The sequence below is a fragment of the Drosophila gunungcola genome (genome assembly GCF_025200985.1).
Source record: "Drosophila gunungcola strain Sukarami chromosome 2R unlocalized genomic scaffold, Dgunungcola_SK_2 000004F, whole genome shotgun sequence".
Lineage (NCBI taxonomy): Eukaryota > Metazoa > Arthropoda > Insecta > Diptera > Drosophilidae > Drosophila > Drosophila gunungcola.
The window spans coordinates 4,522,848-4,548,296 of NW_026453167.1; the positions used below are offsets into that span (position 1 = coordinate 4,522,848).

Genomic DNA, 25,449 nt, shown 5'->3' on the forward strand with positions numbered 1-25,449 from the left:
AAAGCTGCATTTGCTTATCTCGATGGCCCCATCTTCAGACCATTACCCCTTCCCGCACCGAACAACAAAGGAATTCCGCGGAAAACACTCGCCTCGGCCAGATTCCTTTGCTTTCGCTTCCCTTCCTTTTTAATTTTAATGCGTATCTTTCTGCAGCAGGACTGCGACAAAAAAGAAAGGCGGCAGGTGAGAGAAGTGAAAGCAGAGCCCAGAGGCTGAGGCGAAAAAAAAAAAACAGAATTAAGCCAAGTTGAAGAGCGAGTAACAGACACCGCCAGCGGGCGGTCCAAAAAGCCAACTTCATTTACGTCTGAAACGCAGTTGAAATAAACGACTTCACGACACTGGCGGATTTCCTAAAAAGTAAGTTAAGCCTATGCCACCACGGCGCATCACCTGCCATCCCGCTAGCACCACCCACTGCCCACCACCCACCACCCACCACCCACTGCCCAGTACCCACTGCCCACCACCCTTTCAATCCTGCATCCTGCTTTCGGCATTCCTTCACCTGCCGACTCAGCTCATTATAGTTGGCAATCGTTGGAAAGCGGAGAAAGTAACAAAGACAGTACACGGCGAATAAAATAGCAGTCACTGTTTCTACTATTACTTGCGACTATTTAAATCGTTTTGAAACCATTAAACTAATTTATGTTAAAGATCTTTCAGTAATAAAATTATAATTTAAATACTGTTTGATTATTTAAATAATTATTAACATAAAACTTTAAGTATATCGAACATAATATAAATTAAAATGAAAGTATAAAAATAACATTCACAGCTTATACCATGACTAGTTGTTGTTTAACTCGTAAAAATCAAATTTATTTCCATAATGTATAATATGTAAAACATTTTCAAACACACTATCTCCTATCTCATCAAATGATTAACTTATTTCCTAATATAATATCATCATTCTTAGCGTACTTAAATGTTATACAAATTGTTTAAATAAAGCAGCAATAACTAATTGCATATTTTAGCCATTGATTCGATTTATCTTGTTAGTACTTAGTTAGTGTTTAACATATTGTTTGAGTTGACCAGCAATTACTAGCTCAGGCATTGATTAGATTTGATTTGGTTAAATAAACCAAGTAAATTGATTTCAATTACTAGTTTCAAGCTCAAAATAATTGCCAGCTCAGTGTGCAGTGTGTGAAAGTATCAAGTTGATTTGACATATAGATGCTGTTTTGGATACCAAAAACCCCATATTTTTCTCCATGTTTGAGGGCCTGCGGCTAAGGGGCGAACGCAAAAGTAAGTCAAAGACAACTTGAGCTTTTGGCCAGTTGGCATTGTTTCAACTCGACGGCGGATGTGATGCTACTGCTACTGCTCCAGCTCCTGCCACTCGCATTCGCATTCCGCTCATCCAAGCCGAGCTGCCGCATTCCAAACCGTTTACAATTGTCGTGGGCGCCTAATTAAATTTCACAGCCTGGGCAAATAAATAAGCACAAGCGATTCTTTTGGCCTACTGCAGAGTATGTGTGTCTGTGGCGGATGGGGGTCCGGAATCGGAATCGGAATAGGAATCTGGGATCCGGATGCAACTGCCACTGCATGTGGCATGTGGTGTAGTGAGAGGGGTACGACAACAGCTGGCGGCGTAGAAATATTAAAAATTTTTACCTAGGGCTTCCTGCGACGGCAGCTGCCACATGCCACATGCCACATGCCACATCCTCTCGGTTGTTCGAGGGGATAACCAAAGCAAACCGAAAAATGTCACACAAATATGGACCAAAGCGATTTATGTGCACCAGCTCATGCTTATGACAATGCCAGCAATGCAAATTCACGCTTGGCCAGTCCAATGTGCATTAGACAGTAACACTGGATGCTGGATGCTACATGCTGGATGCTGGGTGGAGCATATAGACCTTGCAGATGGCATTAAGGATAAACAAAAATGTTGCAAAAATTGCTGTAATGCGAAGGAGCATTAAATAAAAACCGAAAATAAAATTATGTTTATTTTCCCCCATCTCTCGCCATTCTCAATGCGAGTGTGTGCGAGTGTGTGTGGCTTCTGGAGGAGGTCTTCAAAAACTTGCCAACGACACAAGAAACTTTCCCTTGAAGCACTCTCCAAATTATGCTTTTCCTTCTTGTTTTCCTTATGGGGAAAACTTGCTTACACCGAATTCAAGAGACGTTAACAACGTTTTCCCCGAGCAGAGCAGAGCAGAGGGAGCTGGAAAAGGGGGGAAAAGCTGGCTGCTCGTATTTATATACAAGCTGCGATAAGCAGAATGAGAGCAGATTCAGATGGGACAAAGATATTTGACTACAAGCGAACAAACAGTGTCAGGCGATTGAATTACATAGTTTCAGAACATGGCGACTTTCGGCATCATTATGGTCCTTGCCTATTGTGACATTAAAGGCCATCAAAGAATCTTAAATTTTGAATTTGTTTATGGGGTTGCAGTAATTATTCATTTAAAAGCAAGCGTTTATAGTGGTAGTTCAACATATTTTGATTTGCGATGAACAAAATTTTGCTTATACCTATCATAAGTGATTATCATTTATGAAGAAAATGATTTTTAATTATTACATTTTTGACGTTAAATCATTTATCTTGTTTATTGTTTTAAATATTATCTTATACTTAAAAGCTAAAGTTTATTTTAAAAGTTTTTTTAAAGATTATCAGTTGCTTAAAATAGGAAATCAATTTTTTCTACCCTATTTTGAAGTAAAAAATCATTGCAAAATAGTATAAAATGTATATGTGGTCTCAATTAAGTTAACAAAACATTTTTTTTAAGCTAAATAAAAATATGGCAGCTAATTTTGGTTACCTGTAAATAAATGATTGTTATCTTGATGATTTACATAAGTTACCAATTTGGCAGGCAAACAAATTTGATAAATGTTCAATAGAATCAGCAAGAAGCGTTTATAATTATCCATTTGTCACGGTTTTTGGGCTTGATGATTGAACGCCGAGACTTTGAAATTCCACCGAAAAGTACACATATGAACGTACACCAGGGAAAACACTTGTCAGACACCCTCACAAGCGCTATCGCTTCGTGCTTATCGCAAAACGCATCTTAGCCAAAGCAGAAAAGCGTTGGGAAAGCAGGCAAAATGGGGAAAAACCAGAAGGGGAAAACTTGTGTGCGACAGTTTGGCATTGTGCGAGTATTGTGCCAAATTGTTAATGCTCAGCATTCTCGGCTCGCCTTCTCCTTTTGGCTGCTTTCGCTGCTTTTGCTGCTTTTGCCGCTTCGTCTTATTGTTCTTGGCATTATCATTGTATCGTCGTCATCGCTGTTATTCTCCTATTCTCCTACTTTTCCCCACAGCCCACTCCTGCATCCTACATTTTTATTTTATTCGCTTTTTTTCGTTGTTATTTTCTTTTCCATTCTTTTTTTTTTTGCGTCTGCCGGGAGCAAAATTTAATGCTCCTGGTGGCGTCTGGCGGTCGCGGCGCCAAAGTTTCTTTATGACCTCTGCTCTGAATCCCCTAACCCATACCACATATACTATATACTATATACGTAGTAAACCCAACCCACATTTGTGTGGGTGAATTGATTGATAAGGTTGCTGTGAACAAAGCAAAAAACCAAAAAAAAAAAACCGGAGTGGCAACAGAAATAGAAATAGCTCTGCGCTGCTCTGCTCTGCTCTGCTTTGCTGGTGTCGCCACAGTTTATGACGTATTCCAGATTACGCATACGCAGCAGTGGCGGCGGTGGCATTTGTAGATTACGCATACGCAGCGTTGACAGGACGGACGAAACTCAAATGCAGCCCCCCTAAAACTGGAAACTCGAAACTTGAGATGCCGGCGGCAAACTGGCAAAACTTCGGCCATAAAACGAGCGGGCAGAAACCGCAAAGCGTTTGCTTAGCTAAACCCGCCAGCATCTCGCAAACTTTTCGCTTTAATTCCACTTTGCCACTGCCACTGCTTTTGCCGTTGCCTTTGCATTTGGCTCATTTTTAAGCAAATATTGTGGCAGACTTACACACATCCATATGGCATATATGCCATGGGATTGCCGCCGGCACCCACATGTGACTCAATTCAAGCAGACGAGAGACCAGACCAGACGAAGACCAAGACCAGCATTTACATGGCCAAAAGAGGGGCAACAACATTGTTGCAGCGAGGACGTCACAACGAGGGTGCCAATAAAAAAACATTCAACTAATTTGAAGTGCGTTGAAAGTTTTACGAACCTCCAAGGCCCCAAGCTATATGCAACTAATTACGTGCGTTACATTGTGCGAATAATGGCTGGGCGAGTGTACCATGCTATATGTTATGTGTTATGTGTTATGTGTTATGTGTTTGCATGGCCATATCTGGTAATTGCCTTTGCTTTTTATGGCTCTGAGCCGCCTTAGCTGTAATGACCATAGGCGTGCTCCGGATTTGACCAACGTCACCATCACCGTGGCCATCAAAAGATGACAAAGTTGGGGCCAAGTTCTTCAAACTAATCTAGTTTATCGGCCATGTGGATTGCCAGTTGGGTACGCAACAAATTTAACATAAAAAGACACTTAAAAGCTGAGATAAAACTAAGCAGGTTAAGAATTTGGTTAAAATTACAGGGCAGTAATAATGAAGGGAAAATAAAACTGAGACAATTAATGTATGAAATTTATTGTTTCTATTGCTTGGAATTTACATTTTTGTTCATTTATTTGTTTTTAACATTCCGGAGGGTATAACAACAAACGCGTTAAAATGTACAGGATGTATAGATAAATGATGTGGATTATGACAATAATTGAATTTTATTAATGTTTATTTAGTACCTCTAGTTTATAGTTGAAATCTGATTTAAGAAAGTCTATGCTTAAGCCTATTTGCCTCATTTTAAAGTCTTAAAGCTCTAGGATATTGACTTCTTATCTTAAAACCATTAAACGTTTAGTTCAACACACCTTCACAAATATTTTAAGATCCCTTGAGGTTTCGGAAAGCTTTATTCCCTTAGAAAGAAAATAGAAGGCTGAATAGAACAATCAAAACGAAGGACTTGTGGCCGACTCCTTCTTTTCGAGTGACCCAAAGACAAACAACATATTTTTTCCGTTTGCCAGTTTTGCCTACGCTCTGTCAATCAATTTCGATTGGATTCTTGGAACACAGATTGATGTTAATTATCTGTCTTTGCTTTACTGCATTCACTATGACAGTCGATTGAGGGGTGGGAAAAGGCGGAAAAGCTTCGAGAAGGAAGATTTCCCGTGCTACACCCAGAATTTTCCGGGCTCTGCAACAGAGAGTTTATGACACGAGCGTAATATAATTCATATTGTACCGAAAAATTTTAATGCCGCCTGAAAAATAACTCCCAATAAATAATCCTTAATGTCCTTGCGAGTGGGTGGCTCTGCGTGAGTGGGCGCATGTGTGGCTCATGTCGGCCCATTCTCGTGTTGTTTTATGCGGTGAAACCGCACCACATACAACCTGGGTGGTTGGATGCGGCCATGCGGCCATCATGTCCTGACAGTATTATGACGTGGCTTGTCGCCGGCTCCTAACTCGGAATCTCTGCCCGTGACATCGACTTTGGAAACGGGAAAAGCCGTGGAAAAACAAAGCGAATGGAAAATGAAACATGGCCGCGACAAATTTGTCAACACAAGGGTGTCCAGATGAAATAAATTGCCTTGTTTTTGTTTCGTTTTTTTTGTGGTTTGTTCTTTCCCTTTATTATTATTATATATGTATGTGCTTGAGGGCGTATTATCAATTAAGCGGATCCACGGGACTCCAGTTTGCACCAGAACAGTTCCCGGGGCATCAGACGAAAGCCGGAAATGCTGGCCATCATATCACGAGGAGTGCGTTCCGTGGATTTGAGGCGGTAGCGCAGGACCAACTGGAAGATCAGGGACTTCACCTCCATGAGGGCCAACCGGTTGCCAATGCAGCTACGTTGGCCCACTCCGAATGGCAAATAGGTGAACTGCCGGATCTCGTGCTTGTGCTCGTCGTCAAAGCGCTCCGGTCGGAAAGCCAGTGGCTCCGGAAAGTTCTCCGGATCGTGATGAATTGCCATTATGGGAATGTGCACCAATTCGTCCTTGCTTACATTGACCAGCACCTCGCCCTGCTCATCCCTAAGCTGGAAATCAGCACTACACATGCGATCCAGGATGAAGGCCGGTGGCCACTTTCTCAGCGATTCGGAGACCACGCAATCCAGATACTTCATGCCCATCAAAGTGTCGTAGTCGAGCGGCTTATCCCCAAGTTTCTCCTTGACGGCCAGGATTTCCTCGTACAATTTGTCCTGCACCTCGGCATTCATTTGCAGTTCGTAGCAGGTGAAGCTCAGGCAAGTGGCCACCGTCTCGAATCCCGCCGAGAAGAACAGCAGGCACTGGGCCAGCAGATCTATGTCGTTGAATTCGGCACGAGCCTCTTGGTTTCTGTCTGCATCCTCCTTAGAGGCTTCTTGATCTATTTTAAACTGCTTTTGAGCCTCCATTAGCAAGTGGATCATGTCGGGGCGCACTATATTCTGCTCTTTGCGACAATTCATGGCATCAAAGACAAGTTTCTTAAAGTATTCCACGTTGTTCATGTCCATCACGGGTACACGCAATGCCTAAAAATCAAATAAGGGTATTAGCGAATAATACAAAATGAGGTTTTTTCTATTACCTTCATCAGTTTGGGCATCAGAATGTAGAACATTACTTTGAGTGCGTCCCAGAAACGAAACTCCGAGATGCGCTGACCAAAGGAGAAGAACTCATTGTTGGGATCCTTGAAGGAGTTGACCTGAATGCCAAAGGCAGCCGTGGCAATCACATCATTGGTGTAGCGCGTGAAGAAGTCCTTCAGCTCCAGTTCTGCATTGCCCTCATCCAGCTGGCGCTGCACGAAGCCCACTGCCTCCACATTGCAATACTGGATGAGCTCGAACATCTGGCGGATCTTGAGGCTGGTAAATGTGGGCGACAGGGTGCTGCGCATCTGTTTCCAGCGACGATCCCGCAGACTGAGCAGACTCTTGGACAGAACATTGGTGTCATTGGGTCCGTCAGAGGGTCCCTTGCGATGGTTGGCGAAGTTGTCGAAGCTCTTGATGCCCACCTGACGAATGAGTTCCGGATCCGAGAGATAGTACAGAGGATCACGCAGGTTGTACACTCCATAGACCTTGTGCTGCTTCAGTCGCATGTGCATTTCAATGCTGAGGATAGAACAGGAAAAAGGAAAGATTTTAGTTGAGGTAATTCTAAGTGCAATATTTCACCCACCTGTGTCTTACATACGAATCCTTGCCCATCAGCACTGACCAGGAAATATTACCCAGCAGCGGAATGGGCTTGTCATGGGCCACGCCCCGTTTCGTGAAATAGCCGAAGGTATGAACAGACCATTTGTACAGAAACAAACCGCCGAAGGCCACGAATATCAACAACTCTACGAAAACCATGGCAAATAAAATTTGGGGACTAAGGGGGAGAGAACAGGGTTCTTTTAATCGAATTGCGCAGCGTGGGCGAGCTCCCAAAAATTCAGAGAGCGTCTTCGCCGGTCGACAGCCGAAACGCCACTGAAGTAAACAATTTGCGCTCTCTTTGTTTATATACAACCTCAGGTATATAGAGTAGGAGAACAACAACCGGCAAAATGCATAAATGTGTGGAGCATTGGTTCATCTGTTTAAGGGAGAAATTTAAGAGAGCGGGTTTACTTATCAATTAGCATTTTGATTCACATGCTTATTAAAGAGTTCTATCTACACAAAATATAAATATAAAGAACGCATTAGTTTAAAGGTTGCTATGTAAGCATTAAAAAGCGACATCATCTTTGCAAAATTTTCATAACATAATGAAATGAAAAAACAAAACACATGACGTCACTAAAATCTATTTATAGATCGTAATGAACAAAACCTATCATTAGCAAACGTTTGTTTGTGCATTTATAAAGAGATAACTGTAATCTGACAGTAAACCATATGCGGAGGAGATTACTTTTCGGTTTTATTTTTAATACCAAACACATAAATCCTTAATATACCACACATGTGTGAAAGAAAATTCCATCAGTATCTGCGAGCCGACGTACATAAGTAGATTCAGTTCTCATCTGAGATGAACTTGGCATTCGGCATGTCATGCCTAATCTCATCGGCATAAACTAATTTCAACATTAATCCCCTTAAGTGACTCAACTATTTATTATAAAGGACTTAGCGACGACAGGGCAAGGGAGGGAGTTACGGGTCGCTTAAGGAGCACAGGGAGCTACGTGCCTGGGATCTTCCTCCATCGGAGACCTCAAACTCAACCCCAAACAGAAACCGAAATGGAACTTCTGTCACTTGCTGCATCTTACACTGCAAAGGAAATATCCCGGGAATTAAGAAGTTCCCAATACGTTCTTTTTTAACTTTCGCCGGACTATGGTGATTTATAGTCACTAGTGTATGAAATTGAAGGACTTCTTTTGAACCGATTGACCTAAAATATTAATAATGAAGACAAAATCTTATTCAGATTTTTAACTCAAACGTTCTGAATTAAATAGAGATTTCCATATCTTAAGATTGTTTTTCGTTTTTCCAAGTGCCCAAGAAACCATCTGAGGTGAACACACTAGTATAATTTCGTGCGTGGTGTAAGTGGTGTAAGCATAATGAAATTGCTTGGAGTTTGCAGGTTGGAAAAGTTTAGTGTGCCGACAGCTAACTGGCTCTAATGCGAGAGGTCCTAGTTCTGGTCCTCGTCCTTGTCCTGGCCGAAGTCGAGGTCCTTGGGCAACCAAATCACGTCCCGGCCAAATGACAAAATTTGCTTGCATTTAGTGAGCGGCTAACGGAAAATTATTGCACTGCTTGGCAGGAAGAGAGTGATAGAGAGAGAGAGCAAAAAAACAAAGGAAAGAAGGATGGGAGGGAGAGCATAAAGCCAACAAATCGGTTGGCAGGCAAAAATCCCGTTTGATTCAGCGGTCAGGAAGGAATATGAAATGAGAGCCAAATCAATCTTTCGCTCACTCTTTTGAGCTCGAGTGCTCACTCGCCTTGTTGTTGGGAATTAAATCTTTCTTTCTTCGTAACTGTTACTTTGTGCCAGTGGCGTAGGTATGAAAAACCCCCCTTGAGATGCTTTTTAGATATTAGTTCTTTTAACTACCTTGGACATTGAAAAACTCAGCACTTGGGGATACGATCAAAACTGTTTCTTAATATATATAATAATTGCTAACCAAAAATTTTACATTTGAAGGTCAGGAAGGATTATCAAATCGGTTTCTATCTTTTTTCGAAACAGTTATTTTGTACCAGTGGCGTAGACATGAAAAACGACCTTTGGGATGACATTTACATATTGCTTTGCTAAATGAGTTAGGATATATCCTGTTAATTTTCAACTTTTCCCAAAAAAAAAAATTTAGAAAAATATAATTCATATGCTTAGGTCAACACAAAAGCTAATGGCTTTTTTATAATCCCAATGCATTTATAAAAGCCATGTCTTTATACACATCAAAAGCTTAGAAGCTTAATCCTTATTAAATTCAAAAAATAATAAAGCTTCCATTTAGAATTATATACATTTCCATTTCACAAAACTACCCAACTTAATAAAAACCCTTCTTACGTCCCTGCCTTGTTCCATCGTTTTTGTTTTTGCTGGATATCAAATGTGTTTACATTGGCAAAAATGGAGAAGGGCAGCGAATAATAGTGGTTCGTGGGGAGTGGAGTGCACAGAGCCAAAATGGCCAAGTACTTGAAGTCGTTTTTTGTGCACTTCATTGGCAACCCATGGGTTTGGGGCCATTTGAATGGTTTGTCCTCGGCTTCGTCCTCGTCCTTGGCTTTATTGCTGTTGACTTGGCTGTTCTCAAGTCTGTTTTCGCTGCCCATCCCATTCTTTGGCCAGCCATTTGCCATTAGAATTCAAGTGCCGCCAGAAATCTCCCTCGCAGGAGGAGGCTCTTCTTTGATGTCCGGCCAAATAGCCAAAGTCAATGTTTTGACATTCTGACTCTAATTAGGCCAAAATGATGTGTTTTCTCTAATCAAACGGATAATAACCGTAGCCAGCACTCGCGGCCGTGCACACAAGCGCAAATATTTGTGATTTTGAGTGCCCAGAGCGGTGTGCATGTGGTGGTTATATCCTGGAGGAGGAGCAGGGGGAGCAGAAGCATTAGGAGGAGAAGGAGGCAACGCACTTGGCATTTTTCCTGCATTCCCACCCACTCTCTCCCACTCAAGTGGGCAGCAAGCCGCAAAGAAAGTAGAAAGTGATGAGAGGAAATAAAACTGGAAAAGAACTGGAAAAAAGCCAGCTTATAAGATTAAAGTTGCAAATACCCTTAAAGATCTAAGTTATTGTTGGCTAAATATACCCTTAACATGAAATTTAAAAACCCAAGGACTTTAATTAAAAAATAGGCTAACAAAAATTAAACAGAGTGCCAAATACAATATTACGTTCCGAATTCTGGTAGATTCATAACATATGCGACTTGCCCATTTTTCATTGCATACTTTTAGATACCTTTAAAAATTACTTCAAACCCCTAATAAATTTTGAAGCACTCCCAACACAGAAAACTATAATACAATTCTTAAATGTTATTTTGTCAGTCAGAATAAAATTTATAATACTACATTCTGCTAGGGTATACAAATATGCTTGAAAGGCTCTTGGAACGCCTTGAGCCAAACACTTGGCCACTGTTGGCAGTGTTTGCTCTTCAGTTTTCCTTCTTTTATATTCCTGTTATCCTGCAGAATTTCAATTTAACTTGCTCTCTTTTGCTGTATGAGTTTATAATTAAAATAAATAAACAAGAGCTCGAGCATTGGATGCAAAACCTCATAAATAATTGCCGTTTCGGTTCGACTGAGCGATTGAAAGGCACCGGAATGTATGCAACCTAAATTGAGGCATGTCCGAGGAGGTCCTTTGAGAAAAGGCCGTAGAGCATATCAACCGGAGTACGAAGCGAAATCCTGAGCAGGGATCCTGTGGGCCCGGTCAAATCCGCTTTGAATAACTGCTTATTGGAATGCCAAAAATGTTTCTGCCCGATAATCGCGCCATAAAAGGCTTAGCCAACTGCATAGTGGAAAAGGAGACACACTCACACGCGCCGAAACCACATTCCATATAAAATGTTAATTTATTGCCATTGTGGGCCATTCCACAAACGATGTTATTATGCAATCGCTGGCAAAACAAGATTCGGAAAAATGCCAGAACATACAAAGCGAATCGGCTAAAATTTCGGTTTAAATGTGTTCCTATGGGCAGTGTGGCCCCCAAAATTTATGACAAACGGAAAACGTTTTGGTTAGATTTTTTCGGACGAAAATCAACAAATTGCAATAAATATTTTTGGGGCAAAAAATAAAGTAGGCACTGGGGGGACGCGAAAACAGTGTTCTGGCCCACTTATTGATTCCATGCGATGTGCCGCCTTGTCGACAGGATCTCGGGGCAAGTGGCCCAAAGACAATACCCGAGCTGGCGGCCAACACCTGGTCGTACGTGACCGGGGCCAAGAATTTATGTGTGCCGACGGAAATCGAAAAACATTTTTTATGCACACATCAAATTTATGGCCCCCAAATATGGACCTGGCCAGATAGCCTCGGCTCGCCCATTCCAGCACACATTTTTGAGTTTCGCGACCTCCGGCAAGTCCCCGGAATTTCTCTGTCAAATATTTGCTCACAGAGCTAGTCCGCCGGCACAACGCGGGTCCTGTCAATCGCAAATTCCAGATCCCGGGGTGCGGGTCCGTCATTCAGTCATGTCCCCGCATAGATGAGTTCTGCTTTGTACGCTTACCCTCGCATTGGGTACTCGAAATTTTTCACTCGTTATCAATTCTCCAACATCAAAGAAGTTTTCAAAGTTAGCTTTTACACATTTTACTAGGTTTTTGAGATTAGCCAAAAAAAAAGGTCTGAAAGCATGCAACATAATATTTGGAGTCCGAAAGTCTGTGGGATTAATTTCAAAAGTCGAAGTCATTTTTTTCATTGCATACTTTTAGACAGTTTTTTTTTTTTAATTTTTCAAAGCCCTACCGATTTTTGTTGCACCCCTATAACAAATTGTTACTTTTTGTAGCTTTTTAAAAAATAATAATAAACTTTTAAATGCTCTTCTAGTGAAATTTTTTACATTTAGTGATTACTTAAAGCATTAAACTTTCTAAGTTTGAACGCACTTAATTTTTATTACCTATTACTATTTGTTTTAACATAATTAAATTTTTTTTATCATTTTTCTGGGGACTTAGTTTGAATTTTTTTTTGTATTGAAATTCTAAAAGCCTTTTCCTGGAAATTTTGACGATAAAGCTTAAAGAAATTTCAAAGCTGATTTAAAGTTGAAAAATAATATTTGTTTCGTATTTTGTATTGAAAATTTTGCTGCCAAAATAAGCACCCACAATCGAATCACTTTTATCCATATAAGTTGTCACAGTGATGGGAATTGTATTTCCTTGCTCATCACTGGCCAAAATAGGAAAGGGGATTGTACCACTGCCTAATATATGATAAGGATGTGTATACAATATGGGCCTTGACCCCCCGTTCCGTCGCCTCCCCTGTGCGCACTCATTCAAATTTATGCGTATGCCTAAACGCTGATTATGACAAATATGCCACGCTCCACTGGACATCCCACCCACTTGTCCAGCCCCCCCTCCCCCTTGAAGCAAATTCCACCCACCACCCCCTTGTTTCTATAGAGGCTTATTATTTCTGTAGGCCTGTTTGTTTGCCAGCATTTTGTTTACTTTCGGTCAGTTGACGAAAATCCCAAAATAAATACAAGTTTTATTATTAGCTTGATGGAGCAGGGAAAAACAGGGGATCCCCAACAAATAGCCCAAAATAAAATGGAATCAAGGCCGGATTTCAGGCCCCATTCAGATGCCCACTAATGACACGCATACAACAGGCATACACATATAGTATATATAGGTACATTTTCTATAGCCACGCACAGGGAGGGCGTGTCAACAATTATAATGTGCAAATTGTTTGATATGCGTGTGTGACGGTGTCACCTGCCACATTTGCTTTATTGCCGCTCATTAGAGATGCTCGACGAGCAGCAGGTGAACCCTTCTACCCTTCCACCCACTATCCACTATCCACTACCCCCCATTCAACTTTTATCACTCCCCGATGTTTTACATGTTGCTCTGTTGACTTCCAGCACGTATTAGTTTTTCGCTATGGCGCAGCCCCTCATCAAATCCCAGCGATTTGACAGCAAATGACAAAAGATTTCTGCTCACCAGCTGCTACGACACTTTGATGAATGGGGTCACCAAGTTGCGGCTGCCAGGACCTACGCCAGTGCCACATAGCGATACAAATGTTAAACGCTTCACCGATTCAGGTTCATCTGCACACAATCACGCGCAAAAAATGTCAAACAAATTGGTCAGCAATGTTGAACGTTTATTGTGCACTGACATAGTCAAATTACCTTAAACCTAGGTGAAGATTACTTTTTAAAGTAAAAGTTAAATGTTTTTGACTTTTGGAGTTAAAGCAGCCTAACAAATACAGATGGCAGATAGCGTACAATATGTTTTAAGGAACATGTTTTGGGATGCATTAATAATGATTTAATGATGGGATCAAATTGAAGGTTAATTATCGGATAACACACAATTAGCCATTAGGTAGAATGAAATAGAATGTATTGCATTTTTCAGTTTGATTTAAATTAAGAACAAATCATATTTCAATATATCACTAATATGAGTTTTTATTTTCATATTCAAAAACATGAAATATTCATGGTAATTATAAATTAAATATGATTTTGTAGTATGATTATGTAGAGTACAATCAATTACTGTTAAATTCAGCTCAAAATATAAATAAGTTTTATTTTTCCCCGATAAACCGTTAAATCTACAAACGAACATGAGGAAATAAAAAAACCTTACCAGTAATTGGATAACAATTATATCACAAGTGGCAACTGTAGTGAAAATAAATCTGTTTAATTAATGGCGAGTAGAACAACGTGGCCACTGCTGTGTGTTGCAGAGCTTTGAACAATTGTTCAAGTGTAAATGGCACGGAAATCATATTTCCATTTCACTCATTGTTAGCACTCAACCGAGGCTTAGGATTTCAGGGCTCCACTTGTGTCAGTGTCGATTGTCCTGGGCAACGGCGATTATATTGCGTATGCGATGCGTAATTGTCGGAATTGCTGCCGGACTGAGCCGTACAATCGCGCTAAGCCAACAATAGAAGGGTATTACGGTCTCCGGACTGCGTAACTAATCCCCAAGGCGAACAAAAAAAAAGGATTATTTTGATTATTCTGCGTGTTTGCCCAGTGAGAGTGGAAAGTGAGTGGGTGCAAAGAAGGCTGTTCATTTCAATGAACTTGCCTTTCAAACGAAATTTTATCATGCTTGGCCAGGCCGAGTTAACCATTTCCCAAAAAGTAACGCAACAATAAACCGAATGCATGAACTGAACAAATCTGAATCGAAATTTGCTTATGCCTGTGCCCCTTACCCTTATTTTCCATTCGCAGACATCCAATCCCTGTGGCTAACGAGCTGGCTCAGCGGGAGGACCAAGCGGAGCACCGGAGGAGGAATCGGAATCGGGAACGGAATCGGTGGAATCGAAGGAGTCGTTGGCCACGAAAAGCGCTCAGTCAACGTTTACACGCTCCAGCAGGCGCATAAGTTTCCGCCTCAATTCGGCGGCGTTGGTAATTGCAGCTTTGATTGCCGACGTGAGCTGGACAGGACCCATCAGGGCAAACCTTCATCGGCATCGGCATCGGCATCCCGGTTCCGCCAGCAATCAACACCTTCCTCGGCAACGGCCGAGGAAATCTACGAAACCAAATTTATTGAAAGCTCAATGGGTAAGCAAGAAAACAACACTCAAATATATGGCACAATCACAATCAGCAGGCAGCAATAAGAGTTTAAATTAAATTTTCGCCTTTTCCCCGGCATTCTCCCATTTCTAAATCCAAAAAGTTGAAACAGAAACGTCGTCTGCTGTTTGATTTCATTCCTAAATTTGCATAATTTTGTTAAGCAACCCAAAAAGCCAGTAATCCAATCTTACACTGAAGGAAGCTTTTCAATAGGTCAGACTTTTCTTATGCCCAGAAGTATGCATATTCTGTTTGTTCTAATATATTATTAGCCAAATAAAATGCTTAAGTAGTAATTTTTAAATTCACAAAAATAAATAACATAATTTGTATGATCTAAGGGACTTTAACGAAAACTATTTGTTATACCCGAAAACAAAATATATTCAAATAATACAATAAAATACAAATAAATCAAGACCTCTTTGCCGTTCTTTGTGCAGCTAAATAATACAAATAATTTTATTTATAGGAAGTAGTTTTAGATAAATTTCTTAATTATGTGAGACTCTGGCTTTATGGAAATTGAATAAAAACATTTTGTTATGCCTGAAAATTAAATATAATAAATTTTTTTAAAATACAATTGACATAAATCAAAGCCCCTTTACAACTTAACAAACTAACTAATTTGGATTTAATAAGAACATGATTTATAAAAAGTAGTTTTTGTATAAATAAATCGGTATCATAATTATGAGAGACCCTGGTTTATGGGAATCAAAAAAAGGATTTATTAAATTGGTTTGACATACAACTTACATAAATGAAAATCCCTTCTCTGTGCAGCTTAACAAACTAATTAAACTAATTAACATGGTTTATAAAAAGTACAGTCGTGTCTTGTATAAATAAACACATAATACATTTATGTGAGACCCTGGTTTGATAAGAATTAAATTAAAACTATTTGAAAAGCTTGAAAATAAAATTGATATGCAATAAAATTGACAAAAATCAAACCCCTTTGCCATTCTCGGTGCAGCCCAAACGATGGACGACATGGTCTTCCAGTGCAGCAATCAAAATTCGATTTATGTGCTTAATGCCAGCTACGGTGCATATGGGGTGAGTGCTTTGCGATGCGGGTCCCATGTCCACTCATCGGGCCATCGTGCCATCCACTTGCACAACTATCTGAGCTTCCTTCGTCCTTTTTTGGTCCCATTCCCATTCCTTCACCCAAAAATATATATCTACCATCTTGACAGGACTATGGCACATATGCGGCAACAAAGCGTGAAATAAATGGCAGCTGGAGCAGAGCGGCGGCAAATCCAATTGAGGCAACTTGCTCGAGTGGCGTCCTGCAGCATAAATTCAAAACTTTTGGCAGTGCCGCAGCAACAACAACAACAACAACAACAGCAGATGCGGCAGCGGGAAGCGCATCAAACTACGTAAATCCTGTCGGTACATCAATGTCAACCGCAATGTGTTCACCGGCAACGGCGGCCCTGCAAAAATTGTTCAATTGCAGCGCCGGCATCGCCTGCCAAAATGTCACCCACGCAGCCACCCACAGCAACCACAGCAGCAGCAGCAACACCAGCAGCAGCAACATCAACGGGAGCAGCAATAACAATAGCAACCATAACAATAGCTGCCTGTCAGCGGCAGGCGGAGTAACCCAAAACGGCCGCAATAGGAGCCGAAGTGGCGAAACGCTCGATGGCCCAGCGGGTGTGGTTACCTCCACAGGAGCAGGAGGTGGCGTTGGAGGAGCAGCAGCAGCTGGAGGACCAGGACAAGGCGGACTACCCCTGATGCCAAAGAAGAAATGCACCAATGTCAAATCAGCACTTATTGCCAAGAAGACAAAGTTTCTCAAATATCTCGAAGAGGAAAAATGGAGCAGCCATGCCGGAGCAGCGGAAGATGCTGGCGCCATCAGGTATGTAACAAACAGGCACTCAAAAAACAGTAGCAGCACGATTAAAGGCATTATATTATTCTGCTTTGATTTGCTTAAGAACGTTAATTAACATTAAAATCATTAAACTGTTTCTGATTATAAATCTTCTCAAGTGCACAAAAGTATGCAACAACATTTTTGAAACCTAAAAGTCAGTTTGATTTACTTCGAAATACGGCGTTAGTTTTTATACTGCATACTTTTGGACACCTTTTAAAATTAATGACAACCTTATTGATTTTTTGGCACCCTACAATAATTTTGTTACAGGTTAAAATACTTTATAGATTTGCAGCTATTTTAAAATTCCTTGAAAATATTCTTATTTGTATATTACAGGGTCTCTAAATAGTAGTATTATTTTAAACTCATAATAATAATAATAATTTTAAATAATGGCGTACTGATTATGCATAAAAATACTTCTCAAATGGAATATTTAGTATACACCCAAAGCACTTAATTATTTTTTTTTACTTGGCACATCAATCTACTAAACTTTATTTTTAATCCTTAAGTATTTTTGCCAAAATCGTTCTTTTTAAAAATGGGCTGTCATACATTTGTTTGTTATATCAAACTCCTACGATAAGCTATTTGCAATAAATATTTAGTCTTGAGCGGTTGCAAAATTTATTATTGTCTTTTTGGATAAAATGTCCTTGCCTTTTTCTTTTCTCAAAGTTCTTGCATTGTCCCAATATTTTTTTTTACATTATACTTTAAGTGTAGTTGTATGTTTCAGTATGTGGGCTACACTGTCAGCGGAGCCATCTTCTCGCCGCCGCAAAAACTTATAAATTCCCATAAATGTTATAAGGCATCTTGCAACGCGCTGCAAACTGTGGCAAGTTTTTATGATGGCAATCTGAGGGGACAAGTGGTGGTGCGGTGATGTGGTGGTGGTGCTGCTGCTACGGTCTTAGTTGCCATGCCAAAGTGTTTTCTCATTAAGTTGATTGAGAGCTGAGCGAATTCCAGCAGTTCCAGCCATTCGATTATTTCTTAATTAATTATTAAAGTGCAGCAATTGTCGTTAGTTGCCTCTTGTGTGCGAGTATATCATTGGGTGTGTTTCCTTATATCGATTAGACATTGCTCATTCTCTCCCAAGGGTGACTTTTTAATGGCCAAATGCGCTTTTCTTGTTTTTGCTGCAGCTATTAAGCGCATTCAATTATCTGTCAGCGGACACTTTGTTGCAGCGGCAGAAGCGAAAACTTTGCCGCGTTGTTCATGAAGTCATAAGTTTTGATCATCATCGCTTAGCAAAGTTGTTCACCCCATTTTCCTGCTGCTTTTCCGCATTTCCAGCATTTTCCGCCCAGCAGTCATTTGCGAAATTGAAAAATTAACGCGCTCGGCATAAACATAAAGCGAGGCGAAAGCATTTGGTGCTTAAGCAGGGCTTAAAAAGTGGATTAAAACGTCGACGGGGCCAGCTTATAAATGTACATATTGAAGTGCAATAATCATATGATGGGGAAACTTAATGCCCAAGTTGCACTTACAAGTTATATAGAGCCCCCACCGACATCACTCATACGCAAAGTTTTCGAGACCCACTCCCCCTTTCGGTTATCCTCTTTGTAATAATGATGTCAAAAGTTCGCTCACTGAAAATTTGCGTCGGCAAAGGCGGCTGGGAAAATTTCATTAATTGCATCAGGCAAAAAGGGCGGGCATTCGCTTTGATTTATTAGTACCCTGTGCGCATTTAATTAGTAAACGTCAGCTCAGGGGAAAAAAAAAATGCAGAGTTTTTTGCCTGCTTTCCCTCCCCCCTTCTTAGGCATTTTCACGGCGGAAAATTCTCGGGCGCACATTCATCAACTTTCTGGATGGCGACACCAGCTTAACTGACAAGAATGACTCCGCCAACTTGTGTCGCAAAATAACTGCGCAAATTTGTTGTGCAAAGTTACTTACTTTTGCATTTTTTGTGCAGTCTGCTTTTTCTGCTGATGCGATTTAAGAGCTCCCCAGCTCGCATTTAAGCCCACCAAAAAGGTGGCTTAATTTATTGTGGCCACTAGCTGGAAATGCTGCTGGGACAATGTCCGATTGTCGCCGCAAATTAAATGGCTCGCTTTGTTTTCATTTTCAATTTTCTCTTTTTCTCTGCCCACCGGTGCACCACCGTTGGAAATGAAAAGTTGCAAAACTGCTGGAGCGGTGATTTATCGCTTTCATCGATCGGCTTGCCTCTGTTATCGCTCAGTCTTTGCTTTGGCTCTTTTATGCTTCCACCTTTTATTTATTAAATATTTTTAACAAAAGTTCCCATCCAGTTATTTAAAAACGCTGTTCTAAAATCAACCAACAAATCCTTAGTGGTTTTGATATTAGTTTAAACAAATTATAGGGTGGAATAAATAACCAAAGCTGGATTATTATTATTTAACATTAAACAAATTATAAGGTTGAAGAAAAAAACAAAAATAAATTAAAGCCTTTTGAAGCTGAATTATTATTATTACCTTTTGAAGCTGGGCTATTAAAATTTATAATCTTATTACTTATAGTAATAAAGATATTTGTGCTACTTTAAACAAATTAAGTTAGATGGAAAGTACAGAAACAAAAAAAAAATAGAAATAAGGTTGAGGATATAGAATACCGAACAAAATTAAAATATTTTAAGCTGGATTATTATTTTGTATAATAATAAATCGTTTCATCCTTTGGGTATGCCAACTGGGGCTAAAACAAAATAAGCCAACTAAAACACTTTGGTGAATGGAATATTAGTCGGATCGATATGAAATGTGGATGGGAATTAAGAGCACAAAGGCTTTGTGTTCATGTCAGAAATCCCCTTTTTTTTTCAATGCTGTGGCTGCTGCAGAGTTTAGCATATTGGTTTATTTTCTAGTATGCAACTGATATACAGGGGTTTAATTTCCATGTACTGTGCACATCGGTTACCATAACCATGCCCGGGGATACCATCCCTTCTCCACTTTATATCAATTTGAATGAGGTGAAGGGGAGGAGGTGGCACTGAGCTTCACTTCCTGCTCCTCCTCCCCCCTCCTCTTCGTCCTTTATAATCGCTGCGAGTCCTTCCGCGCCACTTGCAGCCATTTGATACGCGTTTAGTTTAGTCAACCAAAAGCTAAATAAACTTTCATTTAACATGCTCGACAGCAATGAGGCGGAGCCACCCAGCGGAAACAACTTGAAAAATCAGAGCAACAGTCGGCAGGCTGGAAATGGAAATGGGAATGGGTATGGGTATGGAAGTGCTGGTGGTGTTAGTGTTGGCGGAAGGCAGCTGAATAAATTGACCAACTGGAGCGTGCATAATGAGGACAACAGCACAGCAACGCTGACCAACAACCAACAGCAGCAACAGCAACAGCAAGAACATCAAGAACAACTACAACTACAACAGCCGGGGAAATCAAGTTTCGAACTTTACCAGGAGGCAGCCGACATTTTGGGCCTGAGTTGCAGCCTCTGTGATAATTGCCGATGCCTGGACTGTCAGGTGAGTGACAATGGGAATAATGGGACACACCATAAAAGGTGTCTCCAGGATGCGAACTGGTCCACAGAAGTGAATAGATTGAGGTGTAGTTCGGTCCTAGTCACCACAGCATTAGCTTTGATTCAATGGCTCTTAGTACTCTGAACCTTTCGTTGATTATTTAATTTTGTTTTCTTTTTTTATTTATTTTTAATTTTTTGTCGCAAATACAAAATTTAACATACTAAAAATGTGCCAATCCCTACTTAACTTAACTTATCAGCCTTATGGCATTTGGCAGTTGACAATTAATATCTAACATTTATTTATTATTATTATTGTTATTTTAAATAGAATTATTTTAATTTCATATATTGTAACCACTTAAAAATTAACTCTATAGTCTCTTATCTTCTACTAAAACTAAATAAGCCACATATTTATATCACCTAACCCAAAAGTACTTAAGAAAATGTAAATAACTGCATTTAAATATAACAATTAAGCTATATATTGTTTTCTTATTATTTCCTTGTTTTATTACTTTTTAAACAAATATATAAGTTTTTTTTGACATCGTTATATTCAGCTGTTTCACTATGTTTACTTTATATGTTATGATTTAAAAGTAATCACTCAATAGGGTTCTCATAAGCTTTAAGTTAAACTTAATAGTTATAGACGCGGTTGTCCCAAATGCAATACACTTTGTCTTCCTGTAAGGTTAGCTCTCCTTAAACAGGGCCAATCATTGGCTCAATCTTGAGCACAAACTAACCCATCTTCAATTTACTGCCCCACCACACAGAGCGGTTACTTTGACTGCGACGACGACGATGAGAGCTACTCTGAGCAGTCGCTGATGGACGACGAGTACGATGAGTTCGACTGCAGTGCGGAGGAGCTGCAGGCGGTGATGGCCGGACCCCTGGATGGGGGGGATGTGCCCCCTAACCGGATACCCTGCTGCCCACTGGACCCCAACTATCACGAGGTGCACAAAGGGGATCCGGATTCCCATTCGCCGGACTCACACACGCTGACGGAATCTCTGGGTCATCGGTTGGCCATCGATTTTGATTTAATTAACGCCACTTGCAGCCAAGTGCTGCAAAATTGTGAAACATTCAACGAATTGAGTCTGCTAGATGCTGCCACCGGATCAGAGCGTCCTTTCACGTAAATCCAGGTAGGTGAAGGTGTAGGTGTAGGTGTAGTTGTAGGTGTTGGTGTGCGGCATGCGAGTATTACGTGTGTTGTCTGTAGGGCATTTCGTGAATTCCTGAGCGCTGTATGACAACCATTTCCTCTGGGGGCTTTGATTTCACCTGTCGCTGGTCAAAGTGCTTTCCATCTATCTAACCAGGGATATGGTTGCTGGCCAAAATCCAGTGCGGACTCGCATTCGCACTCGCAGATTGCTATAGCAATTTCTCATTCGTTTCCTGGCAGCGAGAGTGAAACTGAAATTGGGGTTTATGCAAAAATGGGCAAATTGCATTTTATTTGAGGAAAACGTAACCAAATAAAAGGAAGCTGAAAGTCGACTAAAAGCTATCCTGCTTTTCTTGGAATACTCTTTGTTGTAGGGTTAAATTCGGATTAAACACTACTATTGTTTCGTAAATTTAACAATTGATGTGTATTAAATTGATGAGTAACAAATTACTACCACAGAAGTATTTAAACAAAATGTATCTGGTTTAAAAACATGGCCTTAAAAACAGTTTTTCGACTATAGAAATGAATCTTGAAAGTGTGGGGATTATATTATTGATTATTAAATTAATACTTATATTATATGAATCATGAATACTTTTAAGGACCGTCAACACTGTAGTAACTGTTACACCCTTGAACTCGATGAATGCCGGGTACAAAAATGCCGCTGAGTTGGCAAAGCTTAGTCCAAAGCTTGGCCAGCGAAATTCTGGGGGGGATTGGCTGGGTGGTTGGACCACAACAGTGGCAAAATGGCCTGGCACTTGGTCAGTTTATTGCATTTAGTCAAGTTTCGCCGTTTGCATGGACGATTGCTGGCAACAAATGAAATGCGGTGCTTGGAGGTTGCAGAAATGCAAAAACTGTTTTGTTGCAGAGGCTGGGGGCCAGCTAAATTTGATTTTCGCACATACACACACACACACACACACACCCTCGGAAGCAGGAATTTTCCATATTTGTTGTGGGCTCAAAGCAATATGCAAAACATGCACTTCCGTTTGTTTTTCTCCTTGCCATTTATTTTTTGTTTTGCATTAAACTTTCCATGCTGCTCTCGTTTATTATTAAAGGACTTTTTGTTTGCTCGCTTATTCAATTGAAATGCAATGCAGGCCAACAAAGAGCACAAAAGCCAAGCTGAAACTATGAAAAATTCATTGCCATCAGAACGGCAAGCGGCAAAAATGGCAAATCGAGAGCGGAACTTAAATCGAATTACATTTACCAAATGAAATTTAAGGAGCCGCTCCTTGCCAAGTGAAAAATGACTGCTACAAGCGGTGGCAATAAATAGGATGCTCCTCGTCTGGCAATCCTCTATCCTCTATTCAATCCTCCCCTCCCCCGCAACACATTCCCTTTCCTTCCCATTTTGGCCATGCTCCGCTGCTCGCTGGCAGCCAAAGCGTCCAAAGCCTACCATCTAAGCCCCGGAGGCTTAATGTCTACAATGATGCACTGAGAACTTTATTTTGGTCCTGATGTTACAAGTTGTTTTATTTTGAAACCCTTAAATTAACTTTAAACCCTAAACCCTTTTGAAACCCTTAAATTAACTTTAAATATCCGAATATATTCTCTTACCTTATTTCCAAAGTTAAAGTTGCACTGGTTTTCAAGCCGCAAAAAAACAAATTTACATTTCCCAATATTTTAAGGTAGAAACTTTATTAAAAAAAGTTGTTCTTTTTTTTAACGTTATTAGAAAAGCTTAATACCTGCACTAAGAGATTATCTTTTGCCAAATTACTAAACTATTTAATTTCTGCGCTTATTAAGATTTAATATTATAAAGCTTTTTTAGTTTTAGTGGGGTGTGAAAAGTACCAAAAAAAATCTCTATATTTTATAAATATAAAAAAAAAATGTTTCAAATCCTCTACCAATATAAGTTTAACATTATATACCTTTTTTGGGTCTTGTGGTCTTTGAAAAATACCAATAAAATAATCTATATATTTTATAAATCTAAAAATAAAATGTTTGAAAAAATACTCATACCATTTTATCTTGTGTATTCAAATTTTATTGCCTACCGAAAGAGCAACTACCTTTTTCTTTTAGTGCACAATACTGCGCGTAACATGTTGCGAATGTGTTTGCTCGAATATGTGTGTGTGGGTGTGGGTGTTGACCAAGTGCATTGGCTGTTGTTTAACCTTCTCCCAAAAGAGCCAGCACCCGAGAGCTGCGCCAGCTGTTGGAGCTGTTGGCCACTTGCCAGGCGCCCAGTGGAATTCCGCTTGGCTGAAAGACAATGCACTTAAAGGGGGTGCTGGCCCAAAAAACATGGGCTCCGGCTCACATCGCTCCGCCCATGTCAGCTACTTATGCAATTTCTGCCCACGGGGCGCTGGGCGCTATTGAAAAATCATTTTACCTTAGATTTTCCGACATGGCCAATTGGCCACCCTCTCCACACACACACACACACACACACACATACAGAGACAGCCATTTAGACAGAAGCAAAAGCCATTAAAACATGCTCACAAAATTTAATTTTACGCATTGGCCACAGAAGCTAAAACATTTTGTGTGCAGGTTTTTATTATCAATTTACCATTTCAACAGTGGTCGCCATTTCATGGCTGTCCTAATGCCAATAAAACTATGTAGCATAAACCTTTACGTTGCACAAGGGCAGAAGTAAATGATAAAATAATGGAATGATATTAATAATAATAATAATAATAATAAAATGGAAGTGAATGTAAACATTTGTATAAATTTAACTAAAAAGCCCAGATAAATCAGTTAAAATTTTTAAATAATTTAAGTTCATGTTAACATTTGCTTAAATTAAGTTCATTGAGTAAAAGTAAAAAGGTTTTAGACAAAGTATTTAAACCATTTTATAAACAATTTTGTATATCAATTTCTAAAATAATTTGTTTTTTTGATTAAAACTACATTAATATTTAAGGAATAATAAAATATTTATGTAAAGCTTTATTTAAGTAAATCTGTCTAATATAATTGCGTATTGTTCTTGAATATAAGGTGTATATAAATGTTTTTTGTAGACGTGAAAAAGTAAGCATTAGAGTGCTGTTTTTTTATTTTTTCTTGCCAAATCATTAATTTTTCAGTTTTTCCCCCAAGTAGTTTCTCAGATTAATGAACGCCAGTCCCCCTAAATCAAACTTTCAAGTCCCTTGCGGTCTGCTATTGACGGCTAAACCAAGCTAAAGTGCTCCTAACCACGGTGCACTGCAAATCCGATTGCAATTGCCATTAGAGTACGACCGCAGTACGCCCACAGGCCACGCCCCCGCTTAATGAGGCTTGATTTAATTAATGCCGCATTACCTACGTGGCCGGAGGATGAAGTCCCCGACTGGCGGACCCCGGGGTCCTGAATCGGGAATCGCAACGGCCGGATGGCAATTGGAAATTGGTAGTGGAGCGGAGTGGGGAGTGGAGGGGTGGGGAGCGGCGACAGGATGAACCACATTGCCATTTGCTGATGATGATAATTTATTGCCCCGAAGGGCTTACAGAGCCACCATGCCCCCCGTCTTGTCCCCCTCCGACAACTGCGACTCCTTGGAGGAAACGATTTCCGTTTGGGCCTGCTTGGGGCGGCGTGGGCAAATATTTGCCATGGCTTTCTATTTCCCCAGCCAGGCCAAACAAATTGTTTACAATATTTATTGTTTGTTCGACGTTCTGCGGCCGTTGACAATGATGAAACGGCAACTTGGGCGATGGAGCCGCCCAGTCGGGAAATCAGGGCATGTGACTTGACCAAAGCAACGGGCAAGGACTTTCCGCTCGAAACTGGGAAAGTCTGGGATGTCTTGGATGTCTGGGTCACGACAATCGGACGGCAATGGCGTCAATGCTCATTTCCGTCGACATATTTCCATTTCCTTTTTGCTTCGACATTTTGCTCCGCTTT

General features: G+C 40.3%; 2 protein-coding genes across 6 annotated transcripts in view; one reads left to right on the forward strand and one right to left on the reverse strand.

Annotated features, from left to right (window-relative positions):
• Window positions 1-25,449, forward strand: part of LOC128254178 (translation initiation factor IF-2) — a 29,270-nt gene that overhangs the window by 925 nt on the left and 2,896 nt on the right. For 2 of the 5 annotated variants that reach the window (XM_052983050.1, XM_052983051.1), the window contains exons 2-7: window positions 157-363; window positions 14,575-14,916; window positions 15,920-16,002; window positions 16,146-16,828; window positions 20,000-20,342; window positions 21,130-21,510. In XM_052983050.1, coding sequence (XP_052839010.1) covers window positions 14,913-14,916; window positions 15,920-16,002; window positions 16,146-16,828; window positions 20,000-20,342; window positions 21,130-21,504 — 1,488 coding nt within the window. In that variant the 5' untranslated portion in view covers window positions 157-363; window positions 14,575-14,912 and the 3' untranslated portion in view covers window positions 21,505-21,510. Of the gene's footprint in view, window positions 1-156; window positions 364-14,574; window positions 14,917-15,919; window positions 16,003-16,145; window positions 16,829-19,999; window positions 20,343-21,129; window positions 21,511-25,449 lie in introns of those variants that run through there. The other 3 variants (XM_052983049.1, XM_052983053.1, XM_052983052.1) reach the window with 3 other exon arrangements.
• LOC128254175 (cytochrome P450 9c1) lies at window positions 5,264-7,561 on the reverse strand. Its single transcript, XM_052983041.1, has 3 exons — window positions 7,273-7,561; window positions 6,671-7,205; window positions 5,264-6,614 (listed from the first exon to the last, which is right to left on the reverse strand). Exons 1-3 carry the CDS (start codon window positions 7,449-7,451, stop codon window positions 5,754-5,756), a joined length of 1,575 nt encoding a protein of 524 aa, XP_052839001.1. The 5' UTR covers window positions 7,452-7,561; the 3' UTR covers window positions 5,264-5,753.